Genomic DNA, 26,241 nt, shown 5'->3' with positions numbered 1-26,241 from the left:
GCTGCACTAATTTCTTCCAAACTTGGCACAGTTGTTAACCTGGGTATAACATACGAAATGGCCGAAAATTTTTAAAATCGGACAATAACCACGCCCACATCCCATATAACGGTAATTTCGAGAAATACAAAATCTTCGATAAATCAGTAATTATTGAAAATAATTTATTCAAAATTGATGCTTGCAACAATTCTTTACCAAGAAATACGTTTAGGATAAAATTTTGAAAAATGGGCGTGGCACCGCCCACTTATGATCACATATATGTATCTCGGTAACCGTTCTACCAATTTGTACCAAACTCGGTGCGGTTATTATGCCTGCCACATAGAAGCAAAACGTTGAAAATTATTGAAATCGAACTAAAATTACGGCCGCTTTTCATATAACAGTAAATTTCAGAAATGCTTGAAACTTCAATATTTCGAAATTTAAGGACGCTAATTTACTCAAAATGGATACACCCCGGTTTACCATGTAGCGGTAGCTTTCGGAAAGCTGAAAAACATATATTTAATATGATGTATTATGGAACGAATTTCCGTCATCCCTTGTCAAATTTGGTTTGGAGACAAACCGGTTTCGGAGAACGAAAAATGACACTGAAGAAGGCACAACGCCGAAACCGGCAAGGGATGACGGAAATTCGTTCCATAATACATCATACACCCACCCTGTCGGAAACAACAACAACCAAAAAGGAAATATATTTAATACTTGCGCCTGGTATTTAATGTTCGGCTCCGCCCGAACTTAGACTTTCTTACTTGTTTATATATGAGCCATTCTTTTTAAAGTCGGAGTGATTTCGTAAAAGAAATTATGTCATGTCTCCGATTCGCTTCAAATCTTTTTTATGCGCAGAACCCGGGTCCAGAGGTTTTTTGATGAACCGCTGGACTTCGTTTTTTATGCTCAGAACCCGAGATATAACGATTTGAAGTAGTACATGATTAGTCAGAATCACAAAAAAATGAAAAACTTTGACAGATCATATCTCCGAAATAAAAAAACTAAAGAAATTCCTCGAACACGTGTTAGCTTTTTTCATGTATGGAACCCATAAAAAAATTGTAAGCCAATCGAAAGAGTGACACGAAATTTTGCGTACGATATGAAAAGGAATTTTCATATTGGCTTCACCCCTCTAAACTTTATCTAGTGTTTTTGTAACTTCCTTTGGTTTATTCAAACCTATATATTTAAGAATTAAACATGAAACTAGAAATAAGTTAAATGAATCGGATTAACAGTTTTAAAAATGGTAACGAATGTAATTCATTAATTTGGTGGAAATGCGTTCCTCAATTAACACAAAATAAAATTGCAAATCAAAACTAAAAATAATTAATTTTGAATAATTTATTTACATAATTGAATCATCTAATTCTATAAAGTTCCAAGTCTAATAATTTGAATATGTCTGGTTCTGATGAAACTAATAGCCGATAAAAAATATCTGTATTATTCCAAACCCTATTTCATTTTCTTGAATACATACATACATTTAAACCTTTTATAATGCTTACTTATAGCTACTTCCACTTTTTTTTAGGAATCTAGTTCTGACTCTTCCACATTAATATCAATTTTTCACGAAAGATGAACAAGAATTCTTATTTAATTTATTTTATAATTATATTAAAGTCGCCAAAATTTTTAAACTGAAGGGACCCTAAATTGCCAAAAAAAAAAACCCCGAGACACTTAAACTTAACTTCGGGTAGTAGAATACGGATCTGTTGGCCGTTTTGCTAGATCAGGTTATTTGCCCAAGATATTTTTATTTTAAGTTTGCATTGCGAATGAAAAAAATTCAAACTATAACATGGAAATGTTACACATACGCCATGTACGAGTATGTACGTGAACGCTTATGTTCGTTATGTCGTATAAGTAACATTATTTCCTGCTCCTATTTCATAAAAAAAAAAATTATTGCACATTTTCATTTGACCATTCTTGTAGCTTGAAGAGAACAGGCTTTAATAAAAATTACAAAACAATTGTTGTAATTTTTATAATTTTTGCCTTGTTAAAATTTAATTTTCTTTTTCATGAAAGTTAAAATATCTTGGGCAAATGACCTGATCTATATGTGATTCGTCAACTGTTAGACAAATATTTATTCCTGGGAAAAAAATTTACTGACACATGTACATACATAAATACTCATGCAAAATTTTATGTTCTCTAATCTCACAGATGCCTTCTCACTGTTACCTCACAACATCGTCTGTAAGTAGCAAGCAACCTGAAAAATGTTTGAAATAACTCTTCATATTTCGAACTAACTTCTTTTATTTTGGATTTTTTATGTTTACCGCACAGCTATGCCGCTGCAGGGCGCATTTTCTCAGATCTTAACTTGATCGAAACAAATAGAACAAATCGATTCGCTTTGCCATTGGCGGAATGCATAATGTTTACCAAATGCCTTGAAAATTACTACAAAAATTGATTTTTATGTTCATGCGAAGGGACTAAAGCAAGACATGTATAAGTGGTTATGCAAAATAAAATTCCAAAAAAAAATTACGAAATTTTTCAGCCGTGGCGCAAATACACAAGCAGCGATAGCGCTTCACTCAGTTCATACATACATATCGCAAAAAGTCATAACTAATAAAAAATGCAAAATTCACTTTTTGATTTATATGATCAATTTCATCGAACTGCAACTCCTCACATCATTTTATGACGATTCATTTCAGGTGACGATATACACTTATACCCCTTCTGCACTAACCCCTTCTTAGTCCTATAAGTACAAAAAGTATTTAAATAAAAATAAGATTACATATAAGACATTTTTACTGTTTTTATAATACTAATACCCAGATGAAATGAGTACAGTATATTCCGTTTAGTTGCCTATAATATACTGTACATGTAAGACATTTTCGTTGCTATTATTATTACACATAAATACTAGTACCAAGTACAATTGACACGTGTACCTTTTTTGCCTTCAATAAATATTAAATTATTATGGAAAATATTTTTTCATAAAAATTATTGGCTTTTTATTTCATATTGATACTTTGATACTTCTGTGCTACGATTTTTCGCAAGGCCGCGGTCACACTGCACCCAATGGCAACAAAGTTGGGACAAGTCTACCTCGCGTCGCTGGACTTTCCGACGCATTTCGAGATCGCATGGCGACAAGATTGTTTTAGTCAGTAGCTGCTTTACAAGTATGTGGAAGGGGGAATATGGAAATGGCGTTATGAAGCGAGGCATTCTGTGTACTGCGGCTCCTCTGTGCTGAAATGCGAAAGCAGTCCCGGGCAGGCGGGTTCATCGGAATTTCATATGGGCCTATTAATTGACAGAGTCTGTATAAAAAAAATATATATACATACATAGTTACATACACACTCATGCGCACATACATATACATACATATGTATATGCATTTACATACATACGGATAAATGCATGCGTGCACTCAGCTATGGCTCCACATTCACTCTTACGAGCGCTGGCCATTGTTGTTGCTCCCTGTCGTTAGGCCTCGTAGGCGGGTCATAAATTTTTTTTGTAAAATTTTAATGACTTTTTTAGTTCGTTAAATGTTTCTATTTTTATTTAGTTGCTACTTTGTTTTACAGTTTGTTTTCATTTTGTTTTTTTTTTTTGGCCTTCTTATTCCCGATGCTTGCGCCCAAAAGGCGGCAACTTTATTGAATTTATTTATTTATTATTACCTATTTTCATTACAATGCACGCAGCAATAATTGCTTGCGCTGCTGTTATACATAAATTCGCTGCAGTAAATTCAGTTGAAATTTTAATATATAAATTTCAAGTATTCTATGATTTTTGCTAATACTTTAAGTACTGAATTTTTTTTCTTGTTTGGTATTAAAACCATTGCCCAATTGATGCCCTTGGCATGTGCTCTAATTTTTCTTAAAAATAGTGAATTATAAAATATGGTAAAGGAGGGATAATTGCCACGCCCTACACCTTTGTGGGCGACAACATTTAAATTTTATTTTGATGAAGTTTAGTTTGTACTCTCTCTTTTATCAGAAAAACGTATGTACATACATATAAAAAAAAATGTGCAACAAATATGGGCCCCATCAATAAATGTGAGGGAATTTAAGTTAATTTTTGTTTTCTGCTTTCCACTCTCAGAAATGCAAAGATTATCTACATATATATTAAATAAGTTGACATAAATTTTTTCCGCCTTCGTTTGGCGATTTATTTAGTTTTTATGGTTTCAAAATAAGTTGAAAATTGCAGCTAAAATCATCGTTTAAAAACTTTGTTAAGCTTGTAATAAATATAAATGTGGTGATGAGGAAAAAAAACAAATAAATTTAAGGCAACATTTAAAATAAAGACGAAAATTAAAACAAAGAGAAATACATGAGAATCAGGGTAACTCAAAGGCTGATTTATTGAAACTCTTCGATATGAATAGAGATAAATTCATTCATAAAAAATTTAGTTATCGAAATTTATCGAGTTATGCATGTTTATTGAGTTACCGAAATGTTGTTTACTGAGTTGTCGGAATTTATAAACAGAACATTATTTGTCGAAATTTACGGATAGCCATCGAGCTATAAGAATTTATGGAATTATCGAAATTTGTCAAGTTAATGAAATTTATCAAGTTATTGTTATTTTTTTTTTTAAAGAGTTAACAAAATTTATCAATTTATCGCAATGCATCGAGTTCCTCCAATTTATCGATTTATCGGTATTTATTGATTTACTGAAATTTATCGATTTATCGAATCGAAGATTTTGGAATTGCTTATCGAGTTTTATCGAGTTTCGAAAAATATGGAGCTATCAAAATTAACTGAGCTATTGAAATCTATAGACGTATCCAAAGTTTAACGATCGATTTATATCGAGATGTATATACTTTTGAGTTATCGAAATTAATTGAGCTCTCAAAAATCACAAGCAAATGTAGCATTCGAAAAGAGGGAGCGTTAGTAAATTTACGTATATAAAAATTGTCAAAAGAAATTCCCCCGTTGGTTCCTGAAAAGGTCGGTGTGTTGGCGAAATTCCTTCTCAGAGAGAGAGAGAGAAGGTGAGTTGCGAGGATAACAAATGGTTAGCATAGGTACTCGTATCGGTTATATAACGATTAAATAGGGCTCATCCTCTATTAATTGACAAACTGCAAAGATTTAGAAAAATGCCTGGTAAGTTTGCAGAGAAATACAATATGCAACTAGGCCTTGCAAATTATTGGCGCTAGGAAAATCATTTCAAAAGTTTCCGCCTACCAAAACTCCAGGTCATTAGTCACAAGACAGCTTCCTTTAATTCGGCGTATCCTTCTTGGCTTGGGTACATTCTGTGCTTTATCACACGATTTTTAAGCTTCCTCTGATTGAAGCCAGCGGAATATCTATAATTGCTTGTTGTGTAGATATGAACATTCCAGAAATAGTTTACTAAATTAGTTTAGGGCTATTTCAGGCACATTTCGGTATTAGATCATGGCCACATAGTTTAAAAACATTAGAAAGATTTCGGGACTAGTTCTGTACTATTATAGGAACAGTTCGGGACTCTTTCGGAATCATATTGGGATTAGTTCAGGAGCATTTCTCGGCTAGGTCGGGAGAGCTTTGGGCAAAGTTCACGGCTTTTTCAGAACCACAATTTCGGGACTATGAAAAAGACGTGTACTGGTCCCGAAAAAAAAAATTATGTCAATTATGCAGTTTAAGAAAAAGAAGGCGAATATGTATATGAAGAAAACAAATCACTTGACATCACTTGATAGTGGGCATTTACTTTTTTCTCATATTTACTTCTTCAGTGCTAAGCAAAAAGAGAGAGCTATCAGCGAGCAGGTGTGAAACCCGAGTAGATCTTGACAAATCATTTTATTTTCAGCTTTTTGATGGTGAGCTTTGCTTGCAATGCTGTATGCACATATTTTTCGTTACGCAGAGGCGTGCATGTATCTTGGCTGCAACAAGATAGTGGTCCGAGTTAATGCTTGTTAATTGAATGATATGCACATCTAAAAGCGTAAGTGTGACTGCCGTCTATTACAACATGATAGTTTTGGAATTTCGTTCGCCAATACGCAGACAGCTTTGTAGCTGGATTGGTCTCCTTATGCTGCAACCTAGTGCTACATACTTACTGCCATATTTCGGACCCCGGCGAAGTTAAGCAGCCTCAGTCCGTTGTCGGATGTTTCATCATGGACTTCGTATTTTACGACGATGGCACTAAATAGTCCTTCTTTGCGCCTCATAACCAACCCGAGTGGATCCTTGGGTTACGGCAGGAATAGAGGGAACTTCAGTTGGGCCACTCCGACTTATTCGGTTTAAGGGCTCTATGAAGTCTGCAGCGTCTCTTTACCGGGAGGTGCGGCTGCAAGCGGGCATTTTTCTTGCAGCAAGCGATTCGCTATATAAATGTGTATCTTGCAGAAAAGCCACTCATCCCCATAATAGTTGTGTGCCTGTCCCCCCTCGCTCGCGAAAAAAGATATACGATCCACGGATATGCACTTGGAATGTCCGTACCCTCTATAGGTATATAAAGTGCCTCTATCCAATTGCTAGATGCATTCGAAAAATATGTGGCTATCATCCCTTCAGTCCAGGAAATGCGATGAACGGAACACAGCTGCACCAAATATCGACTGCTGAGTGGAAGATCGACCTATCTCGGCAGCCAGTTCGAAAACGCCCTATCTCAAAAGACATTTCAAAAACGTCCTATTTCAGAATTTTGTTGAAGAACGCCCTATTTCAGAATTCATTTCAAAAAGGCCCTTTCCCAGCTGACGATTCAAAAATGCCCTATATCAGCACATTTTCAATATATTTTGAAGCTAGATAGGGCATTTTTGAATCGAATTCTGAAATAGGGAGTTCTTCAACCAAATTCTGAGGTAGATTGTTTTTCAATAAAATTCTGAAATAGGGCGTTCTTGAAAAGTTTCTTGAGATAGGTCGATCTTCCACTTAGCAGTCGATATTGGTGTGGGATTTGTGGTTGGCTTTACACTACCGACATTAACTCAGCCACGGTTCGGATGCGTCTCTGCGCAATGAAGAACGTGCGTCAGTCAACGCGACGAAAGCAGAGCCGAGAAATTGCGCAATCGGCTCTCAATGCTGCTTAAAGAAGAAACTTTTCATCGAGCGGATATAAATAAGTAGTGAGAATCCAACACCCAATCTATTCCTGCTGCTGCATAAGAGGTGGTTGGATACTACACCTGTGGAATGATACCGGGAGGAGGGAGGAGAGACAATTATTGAAAAGAAAGAAACGAGGGGCAGAAATACGTGAATGCGAGAAGAATGAAGAAGAACCTGAACCAATGTATAGGGACGACGTTCACGTTCCTCAACTTGAACAAGACGAGGTGAGAACAGCAATTTGGCGACATAAAAACAACAAGGTCACCGGAGCCGATGGTATACCGGATCATCTGTCCAAAACCGGCAGCGAAGAGCTGGTCGGATACATGCACCAGCTATTAAGCAGTATTTCTTCTGATGATTACTTGCCCGAAGATTGGAAACTCAGTGTACTTTATCCAATAAATAATAAGGGAGATACCGCCCGGAATAAGCCTCCTTAATATTTCATATAAGGTGCTGTCGACGATACTGTAGAAAATACAGAAGCCATTCACGAACAAACTGATTGGACCTTATCAGTGTGGCCTCAGACCTGGTAAGTCCACCATTGACAAGATTTTCACAGCACATCAAATTATCATGTCTAGGAAAGATGAGAAGGCTTTGAGTGCTTTCGAGAGAACAACCCCACGCAAGATCTATGGGCCTGACGGCGTGGGCGAAGCGAAGAAGATGTAATAAAGAACTCTGCGAAGGACCTGGCCTCACTTGGGATGAAAAACTAGCACAAGTCCGCAAAGGACAAGGTTGCTGTACCAAATAAGAAGAAGAAGGAAATCGTTGCACGACTTAGGGCCTCTAAGCAGCTGCAAACAATTTGCAAAAGGTCCTAGACAGAGTTGAGGTGGAAAATGTGATTACCAGAAATTAACTTCGCCTGAAATTTTAAAATCCATTCTCCCCCCCATTGAACTTACCGGGAGCTTTATATGGTTCTAAACGATGATGAAATCTCCATTTTCACACATAGCTCCAAAATGGACATTGCAAGGCGGTCCGGTGACTTCTCTCAAAAACTATCTCACAGATAGCCCATAGATACTCCAGCGTTTTTCAGGCTGAGGTATATGCAATTGGCTTGTGGCCAATGGTGGTAAGCAAGGTTGAACTATGTAGCTACATCTGAAATTTCCCTCCTTATTAGCGGCGGCAACTACTAACTCGAAATGCGTTGAGGAATGCCGAAGATAGCGAAAAGCAGATCAGCAATAAATAATCAGTCTTCACCGGGTCGTGGGAAATGAGGAAGTGTGCTAGAAGAGGCTAAAGCGAAGCGGCATAGAACGTAAAACCTCTCCTGCGATACCTCTCTTCATAAGTTGAGAAGGTGACCAGAGCATCTTGCAACAGCAGCTGGTGCGCTGAAAAGTTCATTCGACTCCGCACCCATGGGTGGTGGTATACCCGCATCCTGAGAAGAGATTAGAGTCGGTAAGAAGCTACTGACCTTTGGTCATGCGTATTTTGAAAGCACGGCGCCTGCATTTTGTTTTTGGTAAACAATATACCGATCGTTGGCAACAAAAATTTCACAGAATAGCTGCCTTTATTAATGAGTAGATAGTAAAACTGTATGACCCTTTTTCAGGAAATCACAAGAATATCAGATTTAAGTGACCTGCACTCAAGTAAATGGCAGAAAATATTTAATGTATTTAATTACAAATTCCAATCAATTAAGAGAATTTTTCTTGCGTAAATATTGCAAAAATTTGCCATAGAAAAATGGTGACTGTACGCAAATAATTATTTTTAAATTAATGTAGTTCTAGGTACTACATTGATACAATAGGAGAGGCAGTAAAAAAAAAATTAATACACAAATGTTGCAGCACACACATATTTATGTATGTTGGTATACATAGATATGTACAAATGTATGTATGTATGTATGTATGCACTCGTACAATACTTATGTAAATTTGCCTAACTAGCAGGTATATGGAATTAAAAATTATATAAAACTGTGCGAATGTGCGAAAAAATGTATTTCGCTTTGGAGCACAAACAACAAACAACAGAGCATTTAAATTGATTTTTTAGCAAAACCATATTTGAGTTTGAGCTTTAATTATTTATTTTTTAGTTTTTTTGTGTGTGCGTGTGGATTTTTGTGCGCTTTTTACATTTTTATTGTCATACTTTTTTTTTGGCTTATTTTTTATTTATTTTTTATTTATTTGTGCGACATGCAGATATATATGTGTATATATGTATATACTTATGTACATATGTATGTATGTATGTGCCTATATAGTTATGCTGCAGATATACATACATACATACATACGCATATGTACTTATGTAATCATAAATGTATTTGTTAAACGAAAAGGCGCGCGCGCTCGAGGTAAGAGAAATCAGCCGAATCAAATGCGAATGCAGGAAAGGAAAACGGCGGCGAAAAAAAATTTTGTGCGAGCATAAAAATCGCTAAAAAATAAAATAAATAAAAATAGCTAAAAATTATAAAAATAGTGTGTAAAATAAAGGGCGCGCCGCGCCACAACAAATGCACTTAAATAAAATTATATGCCAATAAAAATCAAACACACAAACCAATGGGTGAGGCTCAGCCGTTGGCCAGTCAGCGGCTGTTTAAGTTGGTCGCCGAAGGGGCATCACCGCGCCCGCTATTCATGTATTGGTCGTCGGCGTTGCTGTTGTTGTTGTCATTGTCGTTGTTGTCGCAGCAATTAAGCGCGCGTTGGCGTGCAGTGGAAAATGCAGCAGAATGTGCGTGTGTATGCATGTATGTATATGGGCGTACAGTTGTATGCGTTCGCTCATATTTTTGTGCGCCTACAAGTGCGCAATGGTTTGGCACGCCAACAGCTGACCACCATTGCGTATGAGCAACAAAAAGCTAAGCGCAAAAGCAACAAACTGCCTATGCAGAATTGTACAAAGCTCTATGGCTGATTACGAACGCGCAGTCATACACACACACACACAGCCACATGTGAGTGCAGGACTTTTTTACTTTTTTTTTTATTTTATTTTTTTTTCTGTGTATGTGTGCGTGCGTGGCAGAAATTGCGTAGCTGCATTTGTGAAAATGCCCGCCTAGTTTTGCAGCTGTCGATTTGTTTTGCAAATTTTCTGTTTGAATAATTTTATGGGATTTTTTTGTGTGTGTGTGTTTTCTTTAGTATTTTCATTTTCGCTTGCGTTTTGTTTTCGCCATTCTGGCTTTTAGTTGCAGTTTTATTGTTCTTTAAATTATCTATTCGTTAGCACTCTTCATCGAAGCTCAATTCGGTCAATTCTATTTGCTAACCGCATTTAACACACACACACACGCGTACACAGGCAGCTTTAGGCTGTCAATTTTAGCATTGCAAAAGTCTATTTTGCCCGCTTTGCAACTGGTTTGCTAGTTTGGCATTAATTAACTGCTTTTGTCCGTCGCGCCACCTCCACGTTGCTGTAATTGTGAGCTGGCTGTTGTTGTTGTTGTTGTTGTTGTTGCTGTTCTAGTGCTTCGGCAGCTTTAGTGCATAGAAAGATTGAATTCGCACGCATCTGTTGTCTTGCTGGTTCTCTGACCAGTCCAGGCAACTCAGAGAAGTCAGCCACTCCTCACTGTTTACCACACGCCTTACTCAATTGTCACTTTTGCAACCTTTCGACCTGTGCACTAATCTTTTGTTTGCTATATTTTTTAGCATTTCCGATTCGCATAGGCTCCGGTTGCAGATTCGACCTGCCAGCTGCTGTGAACGCTGCTTGCCTAGGCAGCTACCTGCATACATGCTTACATACATATGTATGTATGTATGTATTTCCACATAGGCATACATGCAATACACACCAACACATGCACTTCATTACAACAATAACAACAAAAAATCTGCAAAAATTTTGTGAAAAATAGAAGCTGTAAAAATAGGCAAATGCCTGGACAGTTAAAAGCATTTCAACAAAAAAAAAAAACACAGCAAAACAAGCAGAAAAAAGCACTAAATTAAGTTCGCCACCAAATGCACCTCACGCATACACACTCACTCACGCACACACACACATATGTGAACGTAAAATGCAAATATCCGCAATCGCATGCATTTGAGTGCGCTCATTCAACCGCAAGTGTCGATGTGCGCTTTCCCTGATGCACACACACAAACACAACCATAAAAGTGGACACACACACCGCCCTGCTCGTGTGTGTTTGTGTGTGTGTTTGCATTTGCTTTAATTAATATTAAAAATAGGCTAAAAAGCTTAAAAATGCCACAAATTTACATTTCACTTTTGCACTTTCTCGTTCGCACTCGCCAACTAGTCTCTGGCGTCGCACGCGTTCGCTCTCTCTCACACACTCACTCTATTTGTATATCTCTTCAATGCCGCTGCTTATTCACACATTCACACTTTATAAATATGTATGTATGTATGTATGTAAGCATATCATCACAACTGAACGCACAATTTCGCACAAATTCACTTCACCTCATCCCTTTTCACCTTTTCATCTATGCAATGTTCAATCTACTCTTACCCTTACCATCGCCTCTCTCGCTTGCGCTCTCACTTACTCTAGTCGTCGTTTAGTTGCTTTGCTTTATTAGCACTTACTCTTTCTAACATTTGTGTGTCTAACACGGTTATTTTGCATTTTTGTTGTTATTTTGCATTTTTGCAAAAATGTTTGCATTTTTTTATTTTTATTGTTTTTAAATTTTTGTTTTCTTTTTTTCTTTGCCTTTTTTTGTGTTGTTCACAACAACTCACACTAATTAACTTTAATCGTGTGCGCCTATTTTTGTGTTAGTCTGTAGCACACATTTAACTATTAACAAGTGCGTAGAGGAGTTCATGAAAGAGTATGGTATGTGTGTCCAGTTAGCAAAAGAGTCCTTAATTCGATTTGATAGTTGGCATAATAATGGCAGAATGCAGGAGCCAAAGACAAAATGCAGAATGAAGTCACTAACTTTACTGCACTTAGTTTCGCACTGCTGGTTCAGAGACCCGGGCAGTGATAAAGAAAGGGTTCTATGCTCTCAATTTCCAGCTTTGCGTTTCCATAAGGCGGTGCTTCGTAATTCTGTAGCAGTTTGCGATTACGCTGCAGAGCTTCCTTGAAGTCCACGGGCAATCTGACTATCCACAACATAATTTCTCCCTGGAAAAGCATATCTGAGGTCTGCCTCGAACAGAAACGTTGTCCGGCGAAAGTGGTTCAACAGCGATTTATTTCGAAAATATTACTTAAGAGGGTTGTCACCTGTTCGGAAGTTTAGAATCAGTTTAATTCATATATAGAAAAAAGTACTTTAAAGTTCTCCTTATCCTCCAATATTTAGCCAGTAAAAGCTCGGCCAAACTAAAAAATCTTAAAGAATAATTTCTATTTTCTTAAGAATTTGAAGTTATCTGACATTCCGTTATCATTTTCTTTCAACTTTCAGCGCCGGATCAGGGTGTTATATAACTCGTACTGAGGATAAGCAAGTCTGTGGACCACCATAACGTTTAGTCGCAAAATGCATGCTTCCGATACCATCCGATTTCCGGAGCTATACTGCGTTATGAACGTATGACGTGGAGATCGGTGTCTGGCCACCTAACCGATAAGAGGGGATCATATGGAGTTCGAAGTTAGCTTAGAAATACGCAATCTGGGAGCTCGCTAATTTGCTGCAATATTAAAGGATCTGAAGTCCTTATGAGTGCCATATTTAGATGAACTCAATGAAATAGACAAGATTACTTGAAACTAATGCACGCATTTGCCGTAATCAGAACAGAGTTTGGTTGGTTACAGGGGCATCTAAGATGTCTGAGAGTCACACAGACTTTGGCGATGGTTGATTGGGCGAAATGTACAACTTTATTTGAACTCACTACAGTCTTTCGATTGACAAAAAACAATAAAAATTATAGAAAAATTAAAAAAAAAAATTTAATAGGTAAAATAATTTTCATAAAATTAAATAAACGTGTTTTCTGATTTTATAACAATAAAATCCTAAAACGAAATAAAAGCAAAAGGAAATCATTAAATAAGTACCTAAAATTAAATGAAATTAAAACAAAAAATATTTTAAATAATGAAGTCTAAAAATTTAAAGAAAATTAAATAAAGAAAACAGAAAAATTAAGTTCCAAAAAAATAAATTCATAAAAAACATACATATTGTTTTAATAATAAACAACAAATAAATAAAGGAAAATAAATGAAAAATATTTTAAATAAATAAAATAATTTTCTGAAAATGAAATAAAAGTGAAGATATTTATCTTTCTACAATAAACAATCAAAATTTAAAAAAAAAATTAATTAATATAAAAATAACAAAACAAGTTTCTAGAAGTTAAATGAAAAAAATATTTTTATTTTTAAAACAATGAAATCTAAAAATTTAAAGAAAACTAAATTTAAAATTGAATTAAAAAACGTAAATTTATATAAAAATTCGTGAAATAAGTTTCTAAAAAAATAAACTTAAAAAATTTAAAAAAATTTTGAAATTAAAAAAAACAAGTAAGAAAGTCTAAGTTCGGGCGGAGCCGAACATTAAATACCCGGCGCAAGTATTAAATATATGTTTTCCTCCTTCCCGAAAGCTACCGCTACATGATAAGCCGGGGTGTATACATTTTAAGTAAACTAGCGTCCTTAAATTTCGAAATATTGAAATTTCAAGCATATCTGAAATTTACCGTTATATGAAAAGCGACCTCAATTTTAGTCCGATTTCAACAATTTTCAACGGTTTGCTTTTATGTGGCAAGCACAATAACCATACCGAGCTTGGTACAAATTGCTAGAACGGTTAGCGAGATACATATATGTGATCACAAGTGGGCGGTGCTACGCCCATTTTCCAAAATTTTGTCATAAACGTATTTCTTGGTAAAGAATTGTTGCAACCATCAATTTTGCATAAATTAGCTTCAATATTTACTGATTTATCGAAGATTTTGTATTTCTCGAAATTAGCGTTATATGGGATGTGGGCGTTGTTATTGTCCGATTTTAGAAATTTTCGGCCATTTAGTATGCTGTACCAGGACCAACAACTGTGCCAAGTTTGGAAGAAATTGGTGTAGCGCTTACCAAGATATACACATGTAACCAAAAGTGGGCGTGGCTACGCCCATTTGCCAAAATTTTGTAATATTCTTATTTTTCGTCTAAAACTCATTGCAAATATCAATTTTGAGTGAATTATCTTCAGTAGTTACTAAAATATCGCAGTTTTCGTTTTTCTGAAAATTACCGTTATATGGGAGGTAGGCTTGGTTATTGTCCGATTTTTTAAATTTTCTGCCATTTAGTATGCTGTACTAAGGCCAACAACTGTGCCAAGTTTGGAAGAAATTGGTGCAGCGGTTACCAAGATATACACATGCAACCATAAGTGGGCGTGGCTACGCCCATTTTCCAAAAATTTATAATATTCATGTTTTCCGTCTGAAACTCATTGTAAGTACCAATTTAGAGTGAATTATCTTCAGTAGTTACTAAAATATCGCAGTTTTCGTATTTCTTAAAATTACCGTTCTATGGGAGGTAGGCGTGGTTATTATCCGATTTCGCCCATTTTCAATACCATCCGTCCCACGCCCAAAAGAAGTTCACGTACCAAGTTTCGTTAAGATATCTCAATTTTTACTCGAGTTATCGTGTGCACAGACGGACGGACGGACGGACGGACGGACGGACGGACGGACAGACAGTCACCGCTTAATCGATTTCTCTTTTCATTCTGATCATTTATGTATACATTTGTCTATATCTATCTCGATTCGTTTTGCCTGTTACAGACAACCGTTATGTGAACAAAGTTATAATACCCTTGTGCACAAGTGCGCTCGGGTATAAAAACAAGTAAAAGTCCACTGCCCGCGGATTCAAACCTCGGTTGTCGTGAAAGGAACGGCAGTAAAACTTTTTTTGTATGACTTTCGTGTCAGACTAAACCAAGCCTTTCAAACTAGACAATCTTTCAATTGTCTTTCGAAAGACTCGCCCTGTTAGTCTTCCCGCGAGCTTGTCTCGGGCTTGGCCACCAGTCGGATCACCCAACCCTTCGGACGTCTTGGAGAGCATTCAAGAGTTTAACCCCGGCGTACAAATGTACAAGTGAGAAGTTGTCAGTACGGTGTTTTTTTTCAGTATCGAAAGAGAGATTATACATAGCGAGGCGCAACAAGAAAGTTGACTATGACTTCGAAAATATCAAGGTCTAAAAAATCGACACTGAAACTCTAATAAAGCAAGCGGCTTCGGTAGAAACTGATGCGCTATCCAGGGCATTGTACAAGTTATTCAGTTTCAGAGGAATAGTAATTTGCTTAACGAAAGTATTAGTATTTGTTTGGTAGGTTTTCTACTTTCGTTTTATGGATATGTATTAATTCGTATGTACATATATACATGTAAGTATGTATACCCTACAGTGAAAGCTACTAATTCCGAATAAGTTGTGTTCTATGTGTATCTCCTGTAAGCGACTGGCAATCTTAACTAAACAATGTTCTTCGAAATGCAAATTGTAAGCCTATGCGCCAGCACCTGACAGTTGACCGGGCAATATCCCTGTGCATCACCAGTTAGAATCTGTAATTTTTCTCATGCAAACGCGACTCTCACGCGATTTCTCACGTTCAAAACACTCGTATTGGTATACTTGCGCACCAACTTGTGGCAGTTAGCGTACTAGTCAGCCTTCGCATCAGATTATAACAGTTAATCTGTCGGGGTATCTACGCACAAATACACACAAACGTTAGCATCACTTAGCAGCTCGTTTTTTAGGCGCACATTTTTGTCAGTTCGCTTGGCGTCCACAGTTTTATGAAATTTTTTTTTCTTCTCCTCTTTTTTGTTGTGGGCAGCTCTTTATTCTTAATGTTGTTGTTGCTCATCCATTTCGTTAATGTTATTTTTATTGTGCATAATACGTTTTTGCTGTTGTTGCATTTTGTTGGTATTGATGATAGTTAGTGATGCACTCGCACTGGGAATTCAAACCATTGCACAGTGGAATAGTTCAGAATTATGATCTAACATTTTTCTCATTTCCAGCCACCCGCCAGAACTGAAGAATAGAGAAAATAAAAAACCGTATTTTTTTATTTCTAACTCGGTTAACATTTAACGGGGCTGCCGGGACTTTATTGTTTCCATTTATTTCATATAGGGAAAATACATTCTTACATGGAATTGTTATAAAATCGTTAAAAATCAATATTTTTTGATAGAAAAAAAAAATACTCCCACTTTGTTATCTGGAAACATTTTGACAAACTACTCTTTTTTAACCAATAATCTCTTACCTATATAAAAAAATTCATTGTTTTATGTTATCATAACCACATCACGCGCGTTTTGAAAAAAAAATTTAGTTCGTAAAATTTTTAATCTCAATTTGCATCATATTTCTATTTTTAAAAGATTTGTGAACAGAAATTTTTATATTCGATCAAAAAGTATTTAATTTTTACAGATTCTATAAAAATTCTACAAAAAAAGAAATTGTTCCCCATATAAAATATATGGAAAATTTAAAAGCCCTGGCGCCACTGTTAAATATTAACCGATTTGGAAAGAAATGCGGGTCTCCTTATTTTGCATTTTCTGTAATTCTGGGGGGTGGTAGCAAGAAAAGTCCCAAACGTTTTTTCTGTGTATTTTTGGAGCACCCTAACCAATATGTAGCCGCATAAATATGTACATATATACATACATACATATATGTATGAATGTAGTACGATTAGATCAGGATGCTTAGAAGAACTTAAGTATGTAAATCTGTACACATTTTATGTGCATCTGCATGCCACGGGAGCACTCGGAAAATTACACGCCAGCAATTGCAGCTGATTTTTTTAAGAAAAGTTGCACTGTGCCCATCGTTCCATTTTTTATTTAGTATTTGCATTTATTTTAAATATTTATATTTTTATTTTTGTCCATATACATACAAAGGTGCACATACTTAAAAACAAATACTCACATGTGCACACACACACATGCATAAGTATGTATATATATGTATATGCAGCTTGTGAAATAAATGCGAATTTGGATAAGCAAATGGGCTTGTTGCGGCCTCTTTTCACTGCCATTGTTTTTGTTGTTTTGGCATGCGTTAATCAGGCTGAACATGAACACACTACACGCATACATACATATGTATGTATATACTTTTGTGCATTTTTCTATTATCCTTTTTTGTGTTTTGCAGCATTTGACAACAACAAGTCACACCAAAACGACCTAACAAAATCAGTCACGTCCTGCCTACAGCCTCAAATGTATGTATGTATGTGTGTATGTATGCAACTACATATGTACATATATGCACTTTAGCACACATTTATGTGTATTTGCGTGTGTATAAATAATAAAAAACAAAAAAACAAAAAATTAAAAATAAAAGAAATAAAAACTGCAAAATAACAAATACAGCAACACCAGTCAATTTGTAGGGGTGGAGCATGCGTACAACAACAACACTAACAGCATACGCCAACAATAATAAAAAACTAAAACCAAATTTCGTTTTGCCAACAAATACGGGCAGGCCGAAATACGTTTGTATGCACATTAGGTTGGTCCAAATAAAGTAATGTCGGATTTTTAATGCGCTCACCCCCTAGGATTGTTCTGTGTCGAAAAAATACCCCTAATTTTACATTTTTAAATATAAAAATATTAAGAGGTCGCTCAAAGCGCACAAAGTTTTCCATGTATTTTATATGGGAAAAAAAAACTTTTCGTAAAAATGTTTCGAATTCTTTTAAATCAATATCTTTCGATCGGAAAACTCTGGTTCTCTTCAGGAGATTTCCAATAATAATTCCGACTTTACTTTTGCTCATGCATTTGTGAATCACCCTAATGCGTATACATACATACATACGTATGTGCATGAGTGTATCGGGTTCACCAACGTCAAAATTACATAGAAGAGGTCATGAGATTACAAAAAAAAAAAATGTGTCTAAAAATTAACAAATAATCATTTCATATTTTAAAGTTTTAATTTAATATAAATCGAATGAAATATTTTCAGTTCAATTAGTTTTAATTAGCGGCATAGAGAATATACGACTATATGTAACTTTATATGTATTTTTTTATGACTGCATGTGATTGAAGCAAGTGACAATTACTAAAATTATATTTCGAAAGAATTAAAAAGAGTAATTAACTCGTACCAAATTTTAATTATTTAATTTAATTATTTTTAGCAAAATTTCAATTAAGCATCCGAAGACGTATACAAAAGTGCTACAACAAATCTAGTGAATTAACAAAAAGTAAACATAGAAATAAAATCTACGTTTGCTCCAAAAAGTTCTCGAAAAAACAATTCGATAGGTCCCACAAAAATTGCGAAAATCCTTAACAGTCACGGAAAATGGCTAAATGTCCTGAAAAATTCCAAAAAGTCTAAAAAAACACAAATAATTTCAGAAAGTCTCAAAAATCTATAAAAAAAAAGTACAAAGGATCCCGGAAACTCAAAGGACCACAAAAAGTCCCGAAAACTGCTGGTCGAGGAATCTCTAAGAGTCTCGCAAAACTTCAAAATGCAACCCGATAAAATCTGAAAACTTCCGGAAAATCTGAAAAAAAAACCAAAAAATAATTCCTGAAAGTTCTCAAAAAATCGCCAAAGGTTTCAAGCACATCCCAACAAGTTCCGAAAAAGTAACTTGAGGAATTCCGAAAAGTTCCAAACAATCTCAAAAAAAAGCCTAATGAATCACAAGAAGTCCAGAAAAAAACCCCAATAGTCCCAAAAAATACCCCCAAGGTCGGAAAAATCAAACCAAAAAAATTCTGAAAACTGCCGAAATATCTAAAATAACGCCCAAAAAGAAAAAAGTGCTTTTAGTTTTGAAAGTTCTTAAATATTTGCCGGGGTTCCCCGAACAGTTCCGAAAAGTCCAGAAATATGCAGCTTGAGGAATGCTGAAATTTCCGAAAGAACTCAAAAAATGCACAAGGGATCCAAAAAAATCTCGAACGGAAAAATGCATTTACGAATTTTACGGAAAAAAGCAAAAAAATCTGAAAGAAGCTGAACAAATGCCAAAAAGACTGAAATGTACTGCTGGTGTCTGAGGAAATTAGAAAAATTCCGGCAAGTCACAAAACCCAAAATATACCCCGAAACTCGAAAAATCCCTAAGTATTTTATTTAATTTGCCTTTTAGATATTTGATAACAAATTAGATATATTGATAACAAGTTGAAAGCAAAATTAATCAGTATTCTATGGGAAAAAATAGTAAAAACAACATTTTTAAAAGTCATGAGGAAGTCATATTTTATTTTGTTGGTTGTTTGAATATTTGCTCATATTTGCTACTCGGAGGTAAGTTTGCCGAGGGTAAATGTTTTTTATAATTGCCAGGAGGAAGCACATACCTCTAGCTCTGGCTATTCCAAAGTGCTTTTATATGTGAGTAGTATTTTGTTACTATGAACTCGTGTTGGCCCGATATTTTCACTTTAGTTAACTGCGTCAATCTGATGAAAGACTGAGATCCCAAAGAGGGCTGGACATTGACGTAGAAATTGGTGTATTGATTTTTTATCTTCACACCCAACATGCTCTCTTCAGGAGAACTTGTTGTCATATGCCATCGCCGTAGCATTGGAGCAATATTACAGTGTCCTGTGATGTCGCCGTTGACAATTCCTACTGCGGATGTCAAAAGTTAATCAGCTGGTTTTTTGTGAATATCGGCCGTCGTAATAATTGTTACGTTACTTAATGGTTGGCGTACTCGTAAACTTTGCTCTATAGATCACGAATCAGTGTTTATAGGGATTATTCCACTACCTTGGATCAATGAATATAGTTACGTTCTCTGAGATTTTCTTACAATTTTGTATAAGATTCTCATCCTCCTCTATGGCTAAGGTCTCCGCCTGAAAGACACCGCAGTCGTTAGGAAAGCGATGTGATTGCCGCATTTATAAATAGAGACACACGCCAGCTTCTATTTACTTAATTGGGTCATTTGGTAAGATGGTAATACCATCATTTCACTTCAGTATGCTAGCGTTCAATTCTTTTAAAGTTGGATATCTAAGTCGGTATTGATCCAATTACGCCGTCTGGTTTAAAGTGACGTGCGGTGGAAGCCTCCAGATTTCCCCAAAGCTCCTTTTAATGTTAAGTCGTAAAAATGAAAATTTTGAAATTAACTTTTTTATTGGTATGATGGATTTCCTCGAATTACAACTGCCCACAAGGTTTTATAAAAAAAAAAATTGAGTCACGACTTTTTCCATTTCAGTGACGCTGTTTTACGTCGTTTTGCATTTTAGGTGACGACATGTATGTAATATTTCAAAACAGTTCCATTTAGTGTTATTTAGTGATGAAACGCACATTTGCAAAAGTTAAAGACCTATACCGCGTATGTGTATAGTACATATCTTTATATAGTCTTTATATACATATTTACAACATTTGGTGTTTATTTCCACTTCTGTTTTGCTTTCTTTATAATTAGCGTAGTTTTTCTAACAGCTGCTTTTCAATAATTCTCTTATCGTTAAAATTTACTTCCTTCATTACACATTTAATAAAATTACTAATTTTTTATATGTATTATTTTATTATGTGAGGCTTGCCGTGTATTGGAGCATTTGATTCCGATAAGCGTAAGTATATAAGTTGGCGCTATCTTTGGTATAAATATACACACTACTACACAAATTTTACAAAAATTATAATTAAAAATATGCCATTTATTGCAAATACATATGTATACTATGTATGTATGTAAATATTTCACTAATTCCAAGAAAACGATTACTCAAATCGCGGATTTATATAATATTTACTAAATATTTAATATTATAAATGAGAAAGTGAGTTTGTTTGCTTGTTACGCTTTCACGCCTTAACTACTCAACCGATCATTATGACACTTTTTGCCACTGGTGTCAAGTTAGCTCAGCTTAAAAGATAGGAGAGATTTCATCTCGTTTAGGGGGTGTGGCAACTCTCATACAATTTGATTTTTTTTTACTGCATATCTCTGGAGGCGTTTATGGGAGAGATCTGAAACTTTATACCGAGAGATGTATATAAAATCAATTCTTTAATATTCAAATAAGCCTTTGAAAGGGTAAGTCTGCCATTTGTCTTTCAAAACATCACAATTTTTCGTTAGACAATTGTCAATTCTGGCAACTATCTTGAGAGCTCTCTTTTGTCATTCGAAAGACTAATTGAAAAATTTGCTTACGAGTAGATCTTAGCGTTATTCTCTTTGGTTTCTTACAATAAGATGTCTAAAAATTAAATAAGTATAGATGTATATATATTTCTTTTTAAAACAATAAAAACTGAAAACTAAATTTGTTTTTGGTATTTTTGGCCTTTTAACAATAACAGTGTTCATTATCATATTATGAATATAGTGTTTTAATATTATTAAAAATTAAAAGAAAATTCAATTTTAAAAAGATAAAAATTCATAAAAAAGAAAAACTAGAGGAAAAGTTTTTAAAAATTAAATTAAGTATATATTTTTCTTTTTCAAACAATAAAATCAGAAAATAAAATTAAAAAAGAAAAACAATTTGATGCAAAAAATTAATAAAAAAAAAATTATAAAAATTATATTAAATTTAAAAACATAAATGTATATAGAGTGGGCAGCGGTAATGAGTACATTGTGATTTTGGTTACATATGTATATTTTCAAGGTTTTCAAAATTAAAATTAGTTTTTTTTTTAACTAAATCCATATAAATCAAACTATCAGGCTAGAAAAATGTAACAAATTTTCATCAAAATATCAAGTTTTTAATATGTATAACATAATATAAATTTTAGCATAACAAAGTGCAAAGCGGCTGCACAATGGCGTTGATTTATAATTTCTTTTTTATTTTTTTGCTGACGTCTTTTGCGGTTTTTTTTTCATATAACCAGTGTTCTTTATAAAACCTGGCGTAGACTTCTTTGGATTATCTTTGCATACGGTTTTGCGCATTTTCTTCCATAAGAAATTCATGGTTGTATGGAAAAAGTGCAATCAGATTAAAATGTTGAAATTCTGATAAAAAGTTTTTAAAATTTTCGAAGCACTGTATAAAGTTTGAAAACTTGATTTATATGGTTTTGGTTAAAGCATTTACCATATTTTCATTAAAATACAACAAAATTATTTTTAGTTTAAAAAACCTTTCAAATATTTAACAAAAATCACCTTGTACCTATTCATGGAAAAAAGTATACCTGTATTTAGTATTTAGAACTGCCTCAAAGCCCATGAAATTTTCCATGTACTTTATATGGGGAAGACACTTTTTCGTATAAATTGTATAGAATTCTTGAAAATCAATATTTTCGATCGAAAAACGCAGTTTCGCTTTGGAAAACAATACAAAATGGTTTATTTAACTATACTTTAATACTAACTAGATTTTATAGGTCTCCCAAATACCCCAAAAAAATCAATGGGAAGACCTATACAAAATATTTATTACACCATTTCTACGAAGAATTGTTTCCGCCATATAAAAAACATTGAAAATTTCATGGGCTTTGAGGCAGTTCTAAATATCATTTTTTTTACAAAAAAATACTGGTTTTCTTTTTTTCAAAATTTAGAAAATTCTCAGGAGGTGAGAGCTTAGATTTTAAACTTATTCGCGCGAATTTTACACCTCATTCATTACATCATTTCGACATATTTTGATTGGAAATTGGACAGCGAAAAGCAGAGCCATCTCTCGACGAACAAAAATTATGCTCTACAACTCTCTCGTCATGCCGGTTCTTCTATATCGAGCAGACGTAAACGATGTCAAACAAGAGAAGGCTTTGGGTATTTTCGAGAGAAATTACAATAAAAAAAGAAAAAAAAAATTAATTAAAAATCGAAAGAAATTAAAAAAAAAATCGAAAATAGAAAGATCATGCGAAAAACTAAATAAGATAAATTTTTATAAATTAAGCGAAATTAGAAAAAAAAACATTTTTATTTTTAAAACAATAAAATGTAAAAACTAAAAGAAGAAAGTTCCTGAAAAGTGAATGAAATTAAAAAAAAAATATATTTTTTAACAATCAAATTCAAAAATAAAAAAAAATAAATAAATTGAAATAGTAAGACATTAGTTAACAAGCAATTTAAAAGAAGCTTTTTAAGACAAGCTTTTCCTAGTGGAAAGAAAAAAAGAAAAATCAACTGGTTGGTAACCAATCAATTAACTCTTTTATGCACCAGATGGGCGAGGAGAGGATATCGTCTATTCATAAGCATTGCAATAAGCTTCTGATATGAAGATATTTTTTATGCAGGGCAACATTAAACTAGAATTACATCTTGAAATGTTTATGGTACATATAGCGAAGTGTGCCGGTTTAATTAGTATATTTCTAAAAAGTTGCATAGCTTGATAGTTTTCACTATTATTTTGCTATTTTTATCAACATCTGCGAAGAGTGCCCAATACTTCTGCTAATATCAACATACACTCACTTGACATTCCTTAGCTTATCTCGCCAATGTAATTCATATTTACAAAGAGAGCAAAAACGTTATGCGTAGTGCGCGATTATCGATCGTTCCCTTAATTCGAATACGAGTGCTAAGAAATTGGAAATTTATTTCTAATACTAAACGGACACTGATTAAAAGCAATTGAACGTTAGCGAATATGAAAATTGTGTACTCACAACTGATTGAATACACATACAAATATATGCATATACGACTGAATGGGGTTTTCCCAACCAATGTTATCGCATCTCTAAGGGTCAGCGCAAAAATTAGCGCAACTAGTAGAATGAGAATGCATCTTGGCATTCTGTAGTTTGCAAGCCAGCAGTGCAATCGGAACGTTATTATTGAGTGCCGTACTAAGAAGTGATTTTAAGTGATGAAAACGTAAATTAGAAAAAAATAAAAATAAAATATGAGACGATTTCAAATAGCATTGCTTTTTAGCATAGCTCTCTATCGGAGTTTTAAATGTGGTGCGTGTCGTGTGGTGAATCATTTGTAGTTTGACAAAGTTTCTAACTCTTAATGGTTAACCTTGAATTCGACACTTACATTTATTTATTTTTTCCTATACCTATAAATGCAGTGATAACCGCAACTGAATGCGAATCGAATGAACGCTGGAAGTGCTCTAATGGCGACTGCATACATATCAATGCACTCTGCGATGGCAGCAAGCATTGCAGTGATGGTTCCGATGAGACCGAAGAGTTTTGCAAAAATACACTATGTACACCGATATCATATCGTTGTGATTATGGCGCGTGCATAGCTTTGAGTCTGCTCTGCGACGGTGTAGCAGATTGTGTGGACGCGTCGGATGAAGATAGTGAGAAGTGTCGTAAGCGTCGCGAAGAAGTGCCGCCTGATGAAGTTGATGATGAAACAAATCGTCTTAATTGTGCGGGGTAAAACCATTGTTTACTTAAGTGTTTAGCAAGTTTTGCAGTGTTGCCATTTTGGGCCGTTTGGTGCTAGCTTAAGCTCTTTATACCCGAGCGCACTTGTGCACAAGGGTATATTAATTTTGTTCACATAACGGTTGTTTGTAACAGCCAAAACGAATCGAGATAGATATAGACAAATGTATACATAAATGATCAGGATAAAAAAAGAAATCGATTAAGCCATGTCTGTCTGTCCGTCCGTCTGTCCGTCTGTCCGTCTGTCCGTCTGTCCGTCTGTCCGTGTACACGATAACTCGAGCAAAAATTGAGATATCTCAACGAAATTTGGTATGTAGGTTTGCCTTAATCCAAGGTAGGTTGCTATTGAAAATGGGCGAAATCGGACTGTAACCACGCCCACTTCCCATATAACGGTAATTTCCAGAAATACGAAAACTGCGATATTTTAGTAACTACTGAAGATAAATCACTCAAAATTGGTATTTGCAATAATTTTTTGACAAAAAATAATAATATTATACATTTTTGGAAAATGGGCGTAGCCACGCCCACTTATGGTTACATGTGTATATCTTGGTAACCGCTGTACCAATTTCTACCAAACTTGGCACAGTTGTCGGCCTTCGTACAGCATACAAAATCGCCTAAAATTTTTAAAATCGGACGATAACCACGCCCACATCCCATATAACGGTAATTTAGAGAAATACAAAATCTTCGATAAATCAGTAAATATGGAAGCTAATTTATTCAAAATTGATGCTTGCAACAACTCTTTACCAAGAAATACGTTTGTGATAAATTTTTGGAAAATGGGCGTGGCACCGCCCACTTATGATCACATATATGTATCTCAGTAACCGTTCTACCAATTTGTACCAAACTCGGTGTGGTTATTGTGCTTGCCACATATAAGCAAACCGTTGAAAATTATTGAAATCGGACTAAAATAACGGCCGCTTCTCATATAACGGTAAATTTCAGAACTGCTTGAAACTTCAAAATTTCGAAATCTAAGGACTCTAATTTACTCAAAATTGATACGCCCCGGCGTACCATATAGCCGTACCTTTCGGTAAGGCGAAAAACATATATTTAATACGTGCGCCGGGTATTTAATGTTCGGCTCGGCCCGAACTTAGGCTTTCTTACTTGTTTTATTTTAAATTTCCCCAGAAATTTGCTTTTGGACCCTAGCTCCTTTGTTAGCCCTTTTAAATTTTAAATAGCCTTTTGAGGCTCCAAAATTCTTCACTTAATTTTAAACGATTCTGCTGTTTATGTGGAAAAACACATTTTTAACTGAAAGAGTGATTGTGGTAAAAATTGAAATTGGCCGCTTTTATTAAATTTTTAAAAATTTTTACATTTTCTGTCCGATTGGGGCGCTCTTATGTTTCACATTTTCATTATAAAATTTCCTTTCGTCCTATTTTTAAAATTTTTTTTATAAAGTTAAGCAACTGAAAGTAATGATTAAAAATAAACAATTTTCGAAAAAGCTTAACAATTTTCTTATCCTTCGAATTTAAAGGCCTTTAAACTCAAAAAGTACTATTCTGATTGACAAAAAAAAATATTTCAACGCAATGAGATTAAATATATCTCTCGAAAGGTATCCTAAGAAAATTAGTTGCATTCGCTTTTCTGGATTTTTTTTTATA

General features: G+C 34.7%; 1 protein-coding gene across 1 annotated transcript in view; it reads left to right on the top strand.

The window, feature by feature from the left end:
- The window catches only part of LOC118733260, a 43,184-nt gene that overhangs the window by 10,753 nt on the left and 6,190 nt on the right, over positions 1-26,241 (top strand). The window contains exon 2 of the mRNA XM_036462629.1: positions 24,256-24,577. Within this exon, the coding sequence (XP_036318522.1) occupies positions 24,256-24,577 (322 nt within the window). The remainder of the gene's footprint in view (positions 1-24,255; positions 24,578-26,241) is intronic.

This window comes from Rhagoletis pomonella, unplaced genomic scaffold (assembly GCF_013731165.1).
Source record: "Rhagoletis pomonella isolate Grant_MI unplaced genomic scaffold, Rhpom_1.0 Rhpom_scaffold_00001, whole genome shotgun sequence".
Classification (NCBI taxonomy): domain Eukaryota; kingdom Metazoa; phylum Arthropoda; class Insecta; order Diptera; family Tephritidae; genus Rhagoletis; species Rhagoletis pomonella.
This window is presented reverse-complemented; position numbering and strand designations above follow the sequence as displayed.